Below are 17,831 nucleotides of genomic sequence, written 5' to 3' on the forward strand. Positions count from 1 at the left end.
AATACTGTGACAGATAAATTCCATACAAATCAGTGAGCATAGCACAGTCATGACGGTTTAGAGAGGGCAGGTGGTTACCGTCTCTAAGACAATATTCCAGAGGAATGTTTGTGTGCAGCTTATAAGGGACTGGATGAAACTTGTCTACTGATGAGAAGGCAATGACAGGTCATTTATCAGAAGTCACTGTTGATCCTGGCATATCACAGTCACACACTGCTATAGACACACCGTCATGTCAGTAATCAGAGAGGGTGTGGACATTCTTGCTGGGGAATTTGAACTATGGACCAATTTGGCAAAATGACGAGTCTTTGGGACACGTGTGTAGAAATGATTGATCATAAAATCAAATTAAAATATAAAAGCCTTACAATTATTATACATTTGTATCATACATTTGAACTCATGCAACATGTTGCTTTTTTCTTTTTACTTGAACTTGAAATTTTTATTTATTCATTCATTAAATTGTATTTTATTATTGTTTTTATCTATTTGTTTATTTTTATATTTAATAATAGATATACACATACCTGTGCTTATTTGTCTGTGTATGGGCAGATATGTATATTTATCTTTTTTTGTGTTTATATTACAGATTTATTTAGATTTATGTATAAATGGGGTGGCATGGTCTTCTCTCTCAGTCACATCATTCGCCTCAGCTCAACAGCCCCTCCTTTCCTCACCTGCCTTCCTAGCCACTCCCTACTCTCCCCACCTGTTGCACTCAGCTGCCTCTGATCACCAATCAACCCAGTATATAGGCTATTCTGGGGTGGCTCAGTGGTTAAGACCGGTACTTTGTGTACGAAAGACATCATGGTCGCAAGTTCGAATTGTACGCAATTACATTGTAAGTCGCTTTGGATAAAAGCGTCTGCTACCTCCCATGCTTATCTCACCACAGCTCTCGCTCAGTCCATCCCAGGGTCCTCCCCAGGGTTCCCAGACCCTAGCCGTCATAGACTCTGGTTCGAACATCATCGACGATGATCTAGCACGTCAGCTATGTGTTGGTTGAGTTAAACTCTCCTCGTCATCCTCTTCCTCTGGGCTTCCCCTGGCTCCGACGTCACAATCCTCACCTTGATGGGTATAGGGGCTATACTCATCATGCCACTGGGTCTGCCTGAAGCAAGCCTCCACTCCCGAATCGAATTGGGTGGAAAGGTGGAAAGGGCAGCCCGTGGCCAATGGAAAGGGAACTTGTAACCAGAAGGTCACCGGTTCAAGTCCCCACCAGGTCGAAAGGGCTGGGGTGCCCCTGAGCAAGGTACCCAAACCCCCATTGCTCCCTGGGCGCTACTCAGTGTGGCAGCCCACTGCTCCAAATTCTAGGATGGGTCAAATGCAGAGAAATAATCCCCCTAAGGTGATTAATAAAGTATATATTCTATGCACCTAGCATAGAATATATACTAGCCCAGCACCAGATGTCATGGGGGTCCCTCCTGAGTACCTGGACTTTCAGGCGGTCTTCACCAAGGCCAAAGCAACCTCCATTTTCCCTATGACTGCGCCATCGACCTCAAGCCCGGCGCCACTCCGCCCAGAGGTTGCCTGTACTCTCTGTCCGCCCATGAGAGAGAAGCTATGGACACTTATATAAATAACTCTCTGGCGGAGGGTCCCTCGTCCTCCGAAGACGGCGAGTTCTCTGCAGCCGAAGATGAGGGGACGGAGGTGGACGAGTATTACCCCGTTACATGGGGATCAAAAAAGATTAGCATAGTGTTGCTTTTAGGGAGTTTGAGGATTGATGTTGCAATGTTGACTTCAGAAGGACTTGTTTGGTGAGGATAGATAGATAGATAGATAGACAGACAGAGAGATGGAGATTATTATTACTATTACCGAAAGTGATGTCATAAAAATAAACAACAGGCACAGCATGTGTGGAACGCAGCATCTTGGTGAGCTAACTTAATTTGTTCTTCCTTGACCGAACTCATCCAATCAGTTCATATAAGACATACCTGTCTCAGGCGTGAGGCATGAGACATGTGACGTCCTCTCCTCCAGTTGCACATATCTTCTTCACATAGTGTCTTCATCTTTTCACCATGTGAAATAAGGACAATGCACTTGCAATTGCATGCATGTCTGCGTGGCGGCTGATAGATAAAACGTATAATGTGCTAGAATCGCACAAAAGCGCCCGGTATGCCGGTCATTGGTATGAGGGATATAAGAGAGATCACAGAACTGGAAAAACAGTGGTGTGTGAAAACAATGTGTGGACTACTGTTGTTGACAGAAAGGGCTGTGACGGTTGTGTGTTTGTAACAGGGGATTTCTGAAGACATAATCTCAACACTGGTGACATATGTATGTTCCAAGAGTTTAACTGCACTTCCTCTCTCTCTATCATACAGGTGCGTAAAAATAAATTAGAATATTGCGGGAAAGTTCATTTATTGTAGTAAATCAAATGAAAAAGTGAGACTCATGAACTGGTTACGGTTAAGGTTAGGGATGGGGCTTTGTCAATGTGAATGCAAACCTGTATGTGTGTGTGCTTGGTTTTGTCTCTGTGTTGCCATAGTGAAAACGATAAGAATATAATTATTTTGAACTATCCCACGCCTGATTATGCCTGTTAATTGAAAGTTTCTTTGTGTCTATATAAGTCACTGACATGGGAAATTAATCCGGGTGTAATGCTTTAAAATAGTTTCCTTTGTCTCGGAACAATGTGATAAATAACTCTCTTGTCACGTATGCACAAGATTGTCACTCCCTGCTTGCAACGACTGCACACATTTGCATACAGTAGCATCATAATTGTGCATATGGACGGACAGCAGGACAAACTAGATTGGGACCCTTGCTCATTAACATTGCTCCAGTGGTGGTCGAACGCGACATGAAAATAATCTGAACCAAACAATCAGAACAGCCGATTCACAGGCAAAACAAACAAAGTACCTGTTCATTCTGAGTTCATCAAAAACAATCTTTAGAAGCAAAACGCAGTTAATGAATAATTGATTTAATCTGAACAATGTGACGCAGCTACAGGACAGCAGGTGATAATCTGAGTCACCAACTGGAGTACACAGAGTTTGGTGTGTATAATGCAGTTTTATTACATCACAGGATCTTATTGTAGCAGATGAGGGTACAAAAGTGTCTGCCCTGTTGCGGAGTCAGACAGTGGAGGGTTTATCGAAAGCATTATGGAATTTAAATGAGGACACGAAGACAAAAGTCCCTTATTCATGTGTTGTTTTTTATAATACTATCATTGAACCTGTGTATCCACTTTTGCATACAGTTGCTGGAATAACCTGTCGCCCAGGATGATTGCGATATGGTCTGTTCCAAAGATAAACAGCACCTCAGAGCATTTATTCCTGTAATAACTTTAGGAGCTGCAAAACTGACTATCGGCGACAGAATTCACAAACTCGAGCCTCAACTTGCAGCCATTTATCTTCAAAACACAAGAAACATTAAAGTAAAAACCTGACAGACGTACTGTATATTTAGACTACTTCTCACACCGATGTTCACCAGGTAACATGAATGACTTTTTTTCAACTGTCAGACCTTTTTTGTTAAATCCCGTCCTGACTAAAGTCAACGATTCTATAAATGCAATGAGCAGTCTTTTATGTTTCATAATTCTTTAACGTAGTTACAATCAGAACTTTTCTGAAAAACCTCAGTTTTGATCTGATTTTTTAAAGCTGACAACAGGCCTCTCTTCTAGTTCCTTTTTTTCCCCCCGTGTTGTAAATGAGTTATTTGAGGATTTTCTCACAGGATTTTTAGCACAGGCGACGAATGCTACTACTTTGCTACTACTTTACCACAAGTCCTGCGTTTATGTACTCGCGTTGTTAGATGTTTGTGCTGACACTACACACTGCGATATCTGACAGACTTTTTGAGTGTCCCATTGGCTTTAAGTACTAGTTATTAGATCTAGTTCACTTTGCAATTTACTGTACAACACTGTACGGTCATCAGTGTTGTTTTAAATAAGCTTTATAAATGAATTCGATTCTATATATGTTCTTTGTTTCTGTCTTCCTTGTGTCTTGTGTGTTTCCTGTTTTATTTAGTAGTTCATCTTGGTCTGTGCACCTGTGTTTAGTTTCACTTCCTGTCCTGATTGTCTGCCTGATGTGTCACCTGTTAGCCCTGCCTCCCCAGTGTTTGTGTTGGTTCATGCCACTTGTTCCTGTTCCCTGTGTTTCAGCTCTTTGTGTTGTAAGGTATTCTTCTCCTCGTGTCGAATCTCCTCCTGCTTCAGATAGTTTTATTGCCTTTTTTGTGTTTTTTTGTTTTATAAAAGACTCTTTAGTTCACTTTTGCTACCTTGCATTTTTGCAGACTTGACTTGATTATAGGTAGTAGTAGTAGTATATTATCATGCATGTACAGTATATGTAAATGTTGCATTATGTATTTTCTTCTTCCTGCTCTCTCCCTCTGGTTCAGCTCCAGGACAGTAAAAACAAGTATTCCCGCTCACAGCTCATTCATTCAAGGCATTTTGGGGCTTTACTTCCTTTTGATATGATTTATTTGTTGAGTAAATAAGTGACTTGACTTGGCTGGAAAAACCAATATTAGTTTGGCCAGCAACTGATTTGAAGGCGTGTTCATAACAGTCTTCACTCATCACGTTTAAATATACTGAGCTGGTGCACTAAACTATTTGAGAGAGAGATGAAAAATGTCTTGTGTGTGTGTGTGTGTGTGTTTGTTTTGTTTTAAATCTATTGTGTGTTGCTGGGTTTACTTTCTGAAAGTGCTGGGAAGTTCAACATGTTCATGAAGTTCATCTTTCTGACCACACAGTGGAGCTGTGGCTCAAGCTTTCAAGTCGCTTTCCCCTGCAGTGAGACGCCTGCATGTGGCATGACGTTCAGATTAGGCTGGATATGACATACAGCACTCGGTGTATTGAATCTCAAATCAGTGCGTGTGCACATTTTTTATATTTCATAGCGAGCCCTGTACATGTTGGTAGTGATCTGAGGCACGAGACAAACAAATGTCAACCGTGGAGAAGGTTCTTATTACTCTCGGTGTTCACACTGCTGATTGTATTTTCTGGTCTCGGATAACATTTGCATTTCTGTCATGATTTTCTGCTCCGGCGCCTATAGAAACCTGACTCCAGTGCATAGAAAATAAAGAGCATATTTAAATGTATGCTTTTTCAAATCTACAAACCCATTTGTTATGGAACGGTCTCCGTTGAAAGGATGACGCAAGCTCGCCTTTGGTTTGCTGTGACATCTTTTAAAAGCAAACTCCTAACTCTGCTCTGCTTTCTGCAAATCAGTGTGATGGTATATTTGAATTTTGGAGGTGTTGGATTGACGCTAGGTATGTTTGAACTGCTGCAAAGGTCACGCCAAAGAGAGACTCCAAATGTCAAACAGCCGCCTCTGAAGTTTAGCCCTTTGTAAGATTTGACTGATTCATTTCCAGACTTGGGGAAAAAATGTCACTCCTGTTATTTTGATGCAGAATATACTTCTTCTTCTGCTCCGATAGTGTTAATTAAGCCTTGGTTGTCGTGGAAGACACAGTTTCTGTGATGTCAACCTCTGATGTGTGTTTGTGTCTTGTTGTGTAATGGTACTGGGAGTGTTATTTTGAGCAAATACCCCTGACCTTTCTTCCCCTTGGTGCCCTTTCAAGCCAAGATCGAATTTTCTAAAAGTGATAACCACCTGAGGCACTATAAACCAAAAGGGACGTATGAACGGCAACATTTGGAGGTTATTTGTAATGTCGCAAATGTCACTATTTGCATGCCAGTGAATCTCTAATGCAAGCTACTTTTGCACAACCAAGCTGATAAACAACGTTCTTAAAGTTTTCGTGCTCTTTAAAGTGGTTTGAACATGTCTAATTAAAAACCTGAGGGTTATTACAAGATGGCACACACTTAAGGTGGTGCTAGTCATTTTATCAAAAACCTGTTTAACAACCTGTCGTGATGATATAAGATGGTATGTAGCAGCCAGATGACTCTGTTCTGATATAAAGTCAATAGTGGAAAGAGTACTGAAATATTCTACTCAAGTAAAAGTACTACTATTTTGATAACATTGTAAAGGTACTGTTCTAAAAATGTACTCAAGTTAAAGTAAAAGAAGTAGCATGTTTAAAATGTATTATTACTTTTTTAACAAGGTTGGGGTTCTTTCATGTGTCGGGGGACAGGGACAGGACAAGGGGACACAAATCTCACATTAATTGTTTTTAATTAAAAGCAAATCTTTACAAATTAAAATGTAAACACATAATGTGTCAGTCAACATGGGTCAAAGGTCACTCACTCACTTAATTAACACCAATTGCACCTGACTGCATCAAATATTAATGATAAGCTAATCCCGCTGTCCTCCATTTCATGTTTAATGTGGACATTTGAGTCTTTGAGATAATACATTTGTGTATTTCACTTGTTCTCTCTGCACTCATACTGATGACGTATTAAAAAGACATCTAGAGCAACTGATTTTACTTAACTTTCTTTTATTTGTTAAATAATAACAATGTTATGCCATTATGTGATGAATATATAGATCGTCTCCCCACACTGCTTGAAGAAAGGCACACAATTAAATCTCATTGTAAATCACAGCAATAGACACGGTCGTACTTATTGGAAGACAAGGAGTGAGACAACACGATTTTAAAAACGTGACACAACTATGCTACCGCAATGCCGTGATTGACAGTGCTTTTATTGATTTATAGCACCTGCCTGTAAATGGGTGTGTGTGTGCAAGAAGAACATGTGCCTCCAGCCCAGGAAGTCTACGGCTCCATGCAAATGTCGTACAAGCGGAAGTAATCGGAGTAGAAAAAAAAGTCTTTGTGAATGCTTTTATGACGGTGAAAACAGAAACGAACAAGGCACGTGTCCAAAACCTCCTCAACTTAGACCGTGTTTTGTTTAGCTTTTTTCTTCCCTCTCACTTCACACATTTGTTTGTTAGACACGTAGCGTGAAGGAAAACAGTCCATGTGCTCCAAGCAGAAATAAAAGACTTGACTGCATGAGTGGAAATGAATTGAAGAACAAGCGCCACACTCAGAAACCGTCCCTGCCTTTGATTCATGATCATCGATGGGGCGATAATGACTAGACAATACATGTTATGCAAAAAGTGGTGTTAGTTAAAGTACGTAAAAAAAACAAAACAAACTTGTTTTCCTCAACATCAAAAGATATACTGTACGTGCCGGGTCAGAATATTATCATCCACTAAGTCATGCAGTATTTGGAAACAAAAAAAAAAGATGAGCTCATGCGTCTTCACTGGCTGAAACGGTGGAAAGTTTCAACCTTTCCTCCTCCTCCTTTTGCTTCTCTTGCACCTCACCTTCTAAATGGTGACCAATCATGAGCTGGTACATCAGCACACCCACCATCGCACCCAAGAATGGGACACAGGTTGGCACAAAGAACCAGTAGGTGTTTGCACTGTAACAGAAAAAAAATGAGTGCAAAAACACAACAGGCTAAGATTAGAATTGTGATTCCACATGCACATAGAGACAGACTGCAAAGCAGTTAAAGAAATCAGAATATAATGTATGTGAGCCATGTCAATTTTGATGTTTGTGTTTTATTTACGGTTATCCACATTATTAATTACTTCATTTGAGATTTATTTCTGTCTGGATTTGATATTTATAGATTTATTTTGCATCATATACAGTTTTTTATTATAAAGACAAACACTTTCACTTGTAAATTCTATAAAAATATCATCATAATTGTAGTTATTTGCAATAACATGATGTAATATTGTTCTTCCTTTCCCTTTGTCCAGACCGGCCCCTTTTTGACCAGACTAGGTGTTCATGGGCCCCCGGGTTATTTGAGTCTAACACCCCCGGCTCTACTGCTTCAATTTTGGCAGTTGTTCTTTAAAATCAGTCTCCTTTTATTTCCCAGGGAACATGCAGTGTCTATTGTGCACACAAATATGTTACAGTACTGTATATATCCAGTGGAGATGTGTTTCAGACACGTATACAAGCAAGAGCAAACACGGTCACAGTGCAACATGCCTGTTTTTATGGCCACATCCAAATTGCACCAAAAACTTTTTTTTTTGAATGGAGCAAGTGCTTTTTGCATGTCTTCTGATACTAAGGCCAAAAAAGTACATCAAAACTGGCTTTATCATTTCTGAAATGAACCTCCATCATCCACATTTAGCACCTGAATGAGTTGATATATACTTGTAATGAATGTCAAGATATTTCTGATTCAGATTTTGAGAATTGTATTATTGTTTTCTCCACACACACATATCAAACAGCAAAGGAAAAGTGAGGGAGTAAAAGTGCAGTAATCTCTTGTCTTTGCTTAGATTTTCTTCTCAGTTGAATGCAATCATTAAGTCAGTGAGGCTGCAGCAACTTCAGTCCCTTCTGCAGCTTCTAGGTTTTGTTTCTAGTCACGATTTAAAAACACCTCTGGCTTATGTTTTTAAACTACTAAACTAGAGCTGAAACAATTACAATTACTAAATTAATCGTCAACTAGTTTGATTATCGATTAATCGGTTTGAAGCTTATTAAAACAAGATTACTGATTGTCTTAGCTTCTGAACTTCTGAATATTTTCTTAATTTCTTTGCTCCATATAACAAAGAAATCATTAAAACAGAATCATTTTGAATTATGGACAAAACATGACATTCAATAACATCATCATTTCTAGGTTTGACCAACACCGATTAACGTTTTTTAACGGTTTTCAGACATTTTATAGACCAAGTGATTAATTGAGAAAATAATCCACAGATTAATCCATTATGAAAATAATCGTCAGTTTGCAGCTCTACACACAACAGACACTTATTGAATTCAGTCACTGGCAGGTGGAGAGAGTCTTAACTCACATCCTGTCCCGATTGCAAGTCTTCATTGTGAAAAAAATAGCTTCAATACTCACCAGAAAACGTCTCCACCCCAGCCTGCCAGAGCTGTGAAGAGACGTGGTCCCAGGTCCCTGGCCGGGTTAATAGCATACCCAGAGTTGAAGCCCATTGAGAGGCCGATGACTAACACCACAAAGCCTACAGTGAAGGCCTCCAGGCCTCTAGGGACTGGATTGTTGTGTGGATCAACTATGGCCAGGATGCAGACAATCAAAGCAGCTGTTCCAATGAGCTGAGATATGGAACAGGGGCAGAAATCTATTAGTTTCATCAGAGAGACAGCATTTAAAAAAAAGTCAAAAGACAATTTTATTTCCATTATTTCTCCTTAATGTATAATCTGTCAGCTGTGTTAACTTTTCTGGTCAGAAGATTCGGCGCACAGTTGAACTTCCACGGTCCACTTCGGCATTCTGACATCAATAGACAGCGCAGGCACCTCCGAGACTTTGACTGACGATAGATCGTTTCCGAGAGAGAACTTTCTCGAGTTTGCATGTTGCATCACCACAGGTATGGATTTGAGAACAAACACATTCACAGCATTTAGATTGTGAGCACAGTGGATAGGATATGGATTACTTCACATGCTGTGACATCTCGGGAGCGATCTGAGTGTACAGCAGCACCACGGTAGTCATTCTTAGCCAGAAGGGGCAGCATAGCAGAGCTGCAAAACTCAAAAGCTGAGTCAGGTGTATTGCAGTTTTTGATACTTTTGATACAGAGGAAGCGTTTTGTAGAGTAGACAGAGTGTGCGAGTGTCTCCTCTCTGCGTGGAGTTTGCTTGTTTTTCCACAGTGGGCCGACCTCAGGGCATTTATCCCGGGACGGTCCTCTGTGTGATGTTGTTGTGACCTGTGTATCTTTTCAGGTTGCCTGTCGGTACAATCGTAACCACTGCCTCAGAGCGCCTTAAAACCTGCCTTCCACATGCAGACAGGACGGTAGCTGTGTCCTAATAGTGAAGGCTGCATCCTCCAAGTGTGCACCTGGATGATGTCGAAATGCAACTGTCACACACATGCAAATCGTCGGCTCCTTCAAATGCGACCGACAAAATCTGTGCACTTTTAAAAAAAAACACTGAAGAAATTGAAACTGTACAGTAAAGTGTGTGATTTCCTGTATGCTCGTCGTCATTAACGTTCTAAACACAACCTAGTCAGTATTGTCCGGAACTTATGGAAAACTTTTTTATTGCATCTCAAATTTGAGAATGTTTTAAATGCAAATGTGGGACTTTTAATTTGACATTTTTCAGTAAAAATAGAAAACTCTCTTGATACAGTTGCTCAAAGTCCAGGTATTAGGTCTCTTAGAGGATTTTCATTATTTCTCCCATTCAAAGGTGCACTTTTATACGTGCACTGAGACGCATTATACGTTTCATTTTTAAATAAAACACATATCCTTATAAATCAGATTGATTCATTGGTTCAAAGGATTTTTACCGTAAAGGCCATAGTAAGGAGGGTGTTAAAATTCAGCGTTAGATAGTTCTGACTTCCATGGTCCATGGTTGTCTCTCAGCCTGAGATACATCACACATCACACATACCTCGCTGCCTTCTTGACACCATCATGGCAACAGTTAGACATCTGAATTGCCGTTTATTTATTTACTTTTTTTTAGTTTATTTGTTTAATACATTCTTCTAAATTACCCACAGGTGTGAGTGTGTGAATGAATCACTTTGTGTGAGAAGAATGAATGAATGAATGAACAATACATTCCGAATAAATGAGTGTGCGTAACAGCAGTTCACAGGCACACAGTGCCACGCGGTGACTCCACGGTGTCCATAGATGTGAACGTGAACATGGACAGTTGTTTGTCTTTGTGTCAGACCTGTGATAGGCTGGTGACCTGTCCGGGTTAATGAATGCCTGGAGTGTACAGTCCATACCTGTCAATGTAAATCTAGCTGCTGCTGCTGCTGCTGCTGCTGCTGCTGCACACAACCAAAGTCCTATAGATCTATCCATCCATCTATCTTACAATATCTGCTTCTTTGAACAGTTTCAATATGAAGAGGAGCCGAAGTGAAGTAAAGTATTTGGCTGTGAGGTCATTGCCAGACTTCCATATTCAGTCTTATTTGTTTCAGGGCAATAAAAATATTGGGCTCCAGCAGTGAGTCGGTCACACTGATATGGCTGAGGACGTGACTCACCCAGCCCTGTTTCTCAGAAGGGAAACATGTTTTGAGTCAGTGCTGCAGTCTTTTTAGCTGAATGTGATCACTGTGACTTTAGACTGTAAGAGCCTTCTTATTTTTAATTCATTTTTGTCTTGTTTACCAGCTAATAAGATAATTATTTGATTTGTGTGACACCTTTGTTGGACACTTGAGATGTTGCAGCTGGAGGGTCTGGCGTGTCAGAGATGCTCCTTGACACTTTCCCAGAATCAAATGAGGAACATAATCAAATACAGATGATTCAATTATAAAGTCATTGTTACCTGATCAAAGAATCCATTAACCAGGGTGAGATGTTTGGATGGATATGTGGCAAAAATTCCTGCAGTGGCATTCTCCCCAACTACAATCAGCTCCCCGTGGCCAAAGTCCCAGAATGCATCTGGTGAAACATAGCACAAATCACTATTATTTCTTTTAGAAAATGTTTTCTTTCTTTTCTTTTTTTTTTATTACATTTGTTTTTAAAGCACAGGAGAGCTGTCAGGGTAAAAGTCCCATTTACCCTGTTGCTGTTTAATTACACCTACAATGTTGTTTTTCCTCTTTCCAACAGTTATGAGAATAAAAGGTTGGATTTGTTACCACACTGCTTATCCACTTAGGTCATTTAAACTTAAGGTGGCAAAATTATGTAAGTAAATTGGGGAAAAGATGTCCCGTATGTTTCAGAAACAAGGCGAACAGCTATCGCAAACGCTGTTTGCGACAATGTTTGAGACATTATAGAGATTGAAACTGTGACACGCAGGGGATCAGTGGCGGGATTGCATATTGCAATTGTAGTTTCTATGCAAAACCATGGATATGTGTGAGCACATGTTTCTGAATCAAATGTTACTTAGTAAGAGGTCTACTTTTGTGCATATTTGCTTTCTTTTAGTGACTTTTGGATAAAACATAAGGGACTGGAGATGGAGATGATGATAACTATTGCCTAGTTATGAATGTGGTTAGTGAGGCCGGACGATAATGGGCCATACATTATAATATGCAAATTTCAAATCAATCAACAAGGTCATTTTTGAAATAACTGACGTATAGCTGAAGGTTTGGTTTTCAATTGTAGTTTTTAACCCTTAGTGCTCACATGGCACGGATCTATGCCGCAGGTGCACCCATGGTAATTTGCTGTGGGTTTAATACACAACGCCTTATATGGACATCCTGGGGTGTGTGTTTAAGGTCACATATTCAGGCTTTAAATTATTTTTATTAATTTTTTTGTCTTCTTATGTTTTGTAGAGTCAGAGTTATGATTTATTTTCATATTGCATTTTTATTAGCGCTATAAAGTAGCAATAATTGTTCAGAAGTCACAAAATTAGACCGTTTTTCTTTACTTTTTGAGCCAAGTGAACTTTCAACTGGGGCATCATTTTCACATTTCACAAATTCAATCTGATTTTTCAAACAGTTTGAATACTTTTTGCTCAGGTGTGTTGAACATGGATTTAGTTTTTCATCAGATTGCCCAGGTTGTGCTGAAAAAAAGGATACAAGACACTCTATATTGCACACTCCTACTATACCCTCTGTATACAGTACGTTTAAACATAGAAATGGAAAAAAGAGTTAAACATTTATGTGGACAGAAAACATTTCACACATCTATGTGAAGACATTCACAGCAACTACATACTGTGTCTTAAATGTATTTGCTACATTCTGAACCATTGTTATACTGATTTTAAGGGAAGAAAATCATACTGGTTACTATAAATCATACATATGTCCTTGTGAACTCACAACCATCCAAACAAATTTGTTCTGCGACAGTGTGGCTACAGCCGCACATACTCGAGAACAGTGTCACAGTGTCTTTGTCGTACCTGTCAGACAGGTGACTACACGATGTGGTCGATATTTAAATGTCATCAATTAATGTCATTAACTTGTGCAAACATTTGAATTAATTCGATTTTTTTTTTTCTCTCCTGCAGGTTCACATACCAGAATACATGCCAAATACGACGGCTGCGCCCAGGAAGGCGCCGAGAGTCTGGAAGAAGAAAAACAACAGGAACTTCCTCCATGGCTCTCTCTTGAGTAAGCACAGTGTGAAAGTCACTGCTGGGTTCAGGTGACCACCTGAAGATGAGACAAATATACAAACAACGTGGTATATAGTACATAAAAATATGTCAGGCTACGTTCAGATCACCAGGCTGAGTGTTGAGAGTTTTGTGCGTGCAAAGTAAGAGAACGCAAACACATGCATGTTTTCTATTTAGCCTCCTTTTTTTCCGTCATGCAGCTGGAGGAGAGCTCTTCTGAGCAAACCCTATATTCAGTAATTGTGGTCTTAGTAAAGTCCTGTTAGGATGGAAGGTCCCCGTGACACAAATTAAATTGGAAGGATGAAAAGATTCAAGAACGTATCCATTTTCTTCCCTCACCTTTCGGGGGAAGGAGGGGACTGCACTGATGGCACACTCATGTGGGCGCCTCGCATGTATCCGTACTTTAATCGCGTCAGGGTTGGAGATACCTAATTAAACAAGCGTCTTTTCTCTGTATTAGAGGAGGACAGCCTCATTATAAAGGCATAGAAGACGTGAGCATGAGTGAACTGCAGAACCCTTTGTAGTTTTGTTGCTTTTGACAGAAGATTCCGGGATTGAGCACGGACTCGCTCACTTTTCTTTCAATTACAGAGCGTCGTTTTCAAGTTAAGGGGTAAGTGTCCCCTCTCTTCACCTGTGTGTGTCTTTCTCTCTTAACTAAACTAAGCCTTCTTCCGTCCACTGCTTTCTTGTTCTGTTTCCCCTGCTGACTCGAGCTGTCAGTCGACCTGGAAAACACGTCAGTGTGGAAGGTACTGCACTCCACACACAACTGCAAGTTTACCTTTAGTGATATTAAGTGTCTGTCAAGCCGTCAGTAATAATGACTTCCTGTTTTGCTGATGGAAGTTGGGGAGAGCTTGTCTTGTGGACACAGTCTTTGAATGACAGGTACATTATGACAGTGATGCAAATGACTGCAGCCCAATTTAACGAGATTTTAAACTTCATATTTCCAGAAGTTTTGTTAATAATGGGCCCCACCTATTCCAAATGTATGTTATTCAACAACAATACGAATTCATATAACATTCTACACTTCATTAAAGGCGACATAGACCGGAAGCTCCAATTAACGCTGCGTTTGTGCGTGTATCTGCGTCATTACCTCGTTTATGAAACCCTAAAGTTTCAGAACAAACAGTTCAGCCACTGCTGAGAAAATAGGGTTTTATTGTTTTCCTGGGCTCTGCGAAGCGGATCGGCACTTCCGGTTGCGTACATTCAACCGCAGAAGAAGAAGAACTACTCTCGTTGTAGCTGCTGAGATGCAGAGCATCCACCGTGCCAGAGGGGGAGCTGTGTATCTGAGAGCTGGCCTATCTATTACGTCACTTCCAGGTACCTGGCCAATCACAGGACAGTGGGAAAGCTCTCGTTGGCTGGCCAATCACAACACAGTCCACGTTCTGGGGGTGTGATTTTGGTCTGAAACGGCGCGGCTGCATTCGATGTCACCTTTAATATTATTTATTAATAATATAATGTTCATAATGTTTTTATTAGTCATTAAAAAGGGGAATAGTACGGAGCCCCAGACATGATATGTCAAAATAGGTAAAAGGTACACACAAAATACTAATTTGTTCCCACAAAATACTAATTCCTTCCCACGATATATGTATAATGTGCGCGCAAAATACAAATTACTTCCTACAAAATACCTATAATGTGCTCACAAAATACTTATTTGTGGCCGGGAAATACTAATTAGTTCCCACGACATATGTACAACGTGTGCACGAAATACTAATTCATTCCCACAAAATATGTAAAATGTGCACACAAAATACTAAATTCATTCGCACAAAATATGTAAAACATGTACATGAAAATACTAATTTGTTCCCATGAAATATGAAAAACATGCACATGAAATACTAAATTAATTCCCATGTAATATGTAAAACGTGCACACAAAATACTAATTCATTCCCACGAAATATGTAAAATGTGCACACAAAATACTAAATTCATTCGCACAAAATATGTAAAACATGTACATGAAAATACTAATTTGTTCCCATGAAATATGAAAAACATGCACATGAAATACTAAATTAATTCCCATTATAAATTTTTTTTTCCGCATGTCTGGGGCTCTGTAGAATCGAATTAATGTACTTTATTAATCCCAAACAGGGCAATTAGAGTGTAGCAGCAGCAAGACACACAATATGCATAGAATAAAAAATATAAAAATAGAATTAAATTGTATGTAAATAATGTAAAGATGAGGAGTGTAATAAATACTAAACATGTCATTAAGTGTGAACTGTAAAACTCTGAGCTGTAAAGTGTATGAGAAGGTGTAAAAGAGACTATTGTCAATGACTGTGAAGTACTTACTAACATACAGTATATCCTCACCTGAGATCTGTCCACTTACAAGGATACCCAAGGTTACAGCGAATCCAAAAGCAAGGTTAACACTGAGGAATGTGCCGTGGGTTCCTTTACTCAGCACCATCTGTGCCACTGCACCACATCCAAACATCTGGATAAAGGAAAGTAACAATTCACTGACCACATATATGCGCCCTTGCCTTTGTGTGTCTGCCTATTCAACATTTCCCAAATGAGTCCATGAAGCAAGCAACCGCGAGCTGGAGTCATTTTTTTATTTTATTTATTTTTTTGTGTGGGCACACAGGGGTAGAAAAAGTTCAAAGAGAATAATAAAGAAAGCCCTGCAGGGACCAGACCTGGTGTCAGGTCCAGCTGTGCTCTGTTTTTTATTTTATCCAGGGTGTGTCTCACGTGACCTTGTAGGTCTTGTGTATGTTATGGGTGGGCTTCGTGTCGGAATATTGATCCTGAACACTTACTCCACCTGCAGAGCCATCCACCACAGAGAGCCCGCACTGACCACCAAAGGGACTGGATTACCAAGAGAGCAAAAAGTTATTGTGGAATTAACAGATCAGTCACCGCTGGGGAGCAGAATAACAAACGGCCTGGTGCTTCGCCACCGGTGCCCTGTCCTGATATTTGTGTGGTCTACAGGACACCACAGGAAATGGATGGATTCCAGATTGTTATGCACGGGCCAAAAATATTTTGTTTGGATTTAAAAGAATCTTGTGGCTTCCTAGTGTGGTGAAGAGTCAGGAAGTAAGAATAATACATATATATATATATATATATATATATATATATACATATATATATATATATATATATATATATATACATATATATATATATATGTATATATATATATATACATATTATATATATATGTATATATATATATATATATATATATATACATATATATATATATATACATATATATATATACATATAAATATACATATATATACATATTTATATTTATATATATATACATATGTATATATATATATGTATATATACATACATATAAATGAATATTCATCTAAGGGAGCAGGGATTTAATGAGAAAAGTGGTAACGTTCCATTACCTATACAGTAAAAGCAACCTCTGAACATTGAACATCTAAAAAGATTTTGTCCTCAAACTTCACCTCTGTCTCAAAGTAAACATGTCAAACACTGAAAATGCAGACTCCTTTTTCAATTTTCAAAATACCTTCCCTCGCGTTAAACTTTGTAAAGCTAGTGTGAGGCTTTGGGATGCGCTCTGAGTTAAACTTTGAATGCTTGCAACGTGTTCGCCTTTCATCTGTGCGTGCTTACCTGTGTTTTATGTGCATCCATCGGAGACAGTAATCATCAGTCGCGCATCTCTCGGTCATTCATTATTCAGCAGTGACACTTAATATTTAATTACCATGCATTTGTGGATGTTTTTGTGTTTTTGTTGTGATAGTGACTGTCGATTCAAGTTGCCGCACAGACAAATATGAAAATGACACAACATTACGCGTCGAACACAAAACACAATGTTTTCATGAAGTTTAACTGAAGCTTTTTCAAAAAGCAAATCCATATATATCTTGAATGCACAAGTACACTTTAAATTCACATGTAACTGTTGATGATGTTGATGAAAGGAAACGGACAGCAAGCCTCTACCTTATACAGAACATTGTAACACTTTCTCATATTATATCAACACAGTGATACAACACACTCAGCATGATTAATGCAAATAACAAAAAAACAAAAAAAAAACTCTACTCACCACCAGAATCAGGGTTCCCAGACACTCGGCCAAGGCCTGTCGGAGGAGCATGTGTCGGACCTGAAAGATCCCTGCCATATTCTTCAAAATGTCTTTATGTTTCCCCATGATTCAGTTCAGTATATGATTATCTTGAGGTGGGCTCTGTGGTCTGATAATGAATATCTGTCAGGGGCTGTGCATCGGCTTTTAAAGGTCTCCTGTGAATACCTCCCTTACTTAAAGAGAAAAAAAGGAAAAAGGACTGCCTGCAAATATGAAAATAAACCTCTACGCTAGAAGAATAAACAGGCCAATTATTATTGAAAATAAACAGCTGATTATTACTTATTTATTTTGTTTTCTCTCAGACATTCCACAAGTGTTCAGAACCCATATTTTGGTGAAGGTTTATTGGGCAGTTTAGTTTTTTGTGTATATTTAACATTTAGTTCATGCATTTTTTTTAATCATTTAGTGCACTGCAGTGAAGACACACGATGCAGATTGTTTT

General features: G+C 39.3%; 1 protein-coding gene across 1 annotated transcript; it reads right to left on the minus strand.

Annotated features, from left to right (window-relative positions):
• Positions 1-6,304: 6,304 nt before the first annotated feature.
• LOC122758083 (aquaporin-3-like) lies at positions 6,305-17,446 on the minus strand. The gene is made up of 6 exons (XM_044011954.1): positions 17,339-17,446; positions 15,580-15,706; positions 13,097-13,234; positions 11,407-11,525; positions 8,954-9,171; positions 6,305-7,468 (listed from the first exon to the last, which is right to left on the minus strand). The coding sequence occupies exons 1-6, from the start codon at positions 17,444-17,446 to the stop codon at positions 7,291-7,293; spliced, it is 888 nt and encodes a 295-aa protein (XP_043867889.1). The 3' UTR covers positions 6,305-7,290.
• Between the last annotated feature and the right edge of the window lie 385 nt (positions 17,447-17,831).

The sequence above is a fragment of the Solea senegalensis genome, linkage group LG21 (assembly GCF_019176455.1).
Source record: "Solea senegalensis isolate Sse05_10M linkage group LG21, IFAPA_SoseM_1, whole genome shotgun sequence".
Classification (NCBI taxonomy): Eukaryota; Metazoa; Chordata; class Actinopteri; order Pleuronectiformes; family Soleidae; genus Solea; species Solea senegalensis.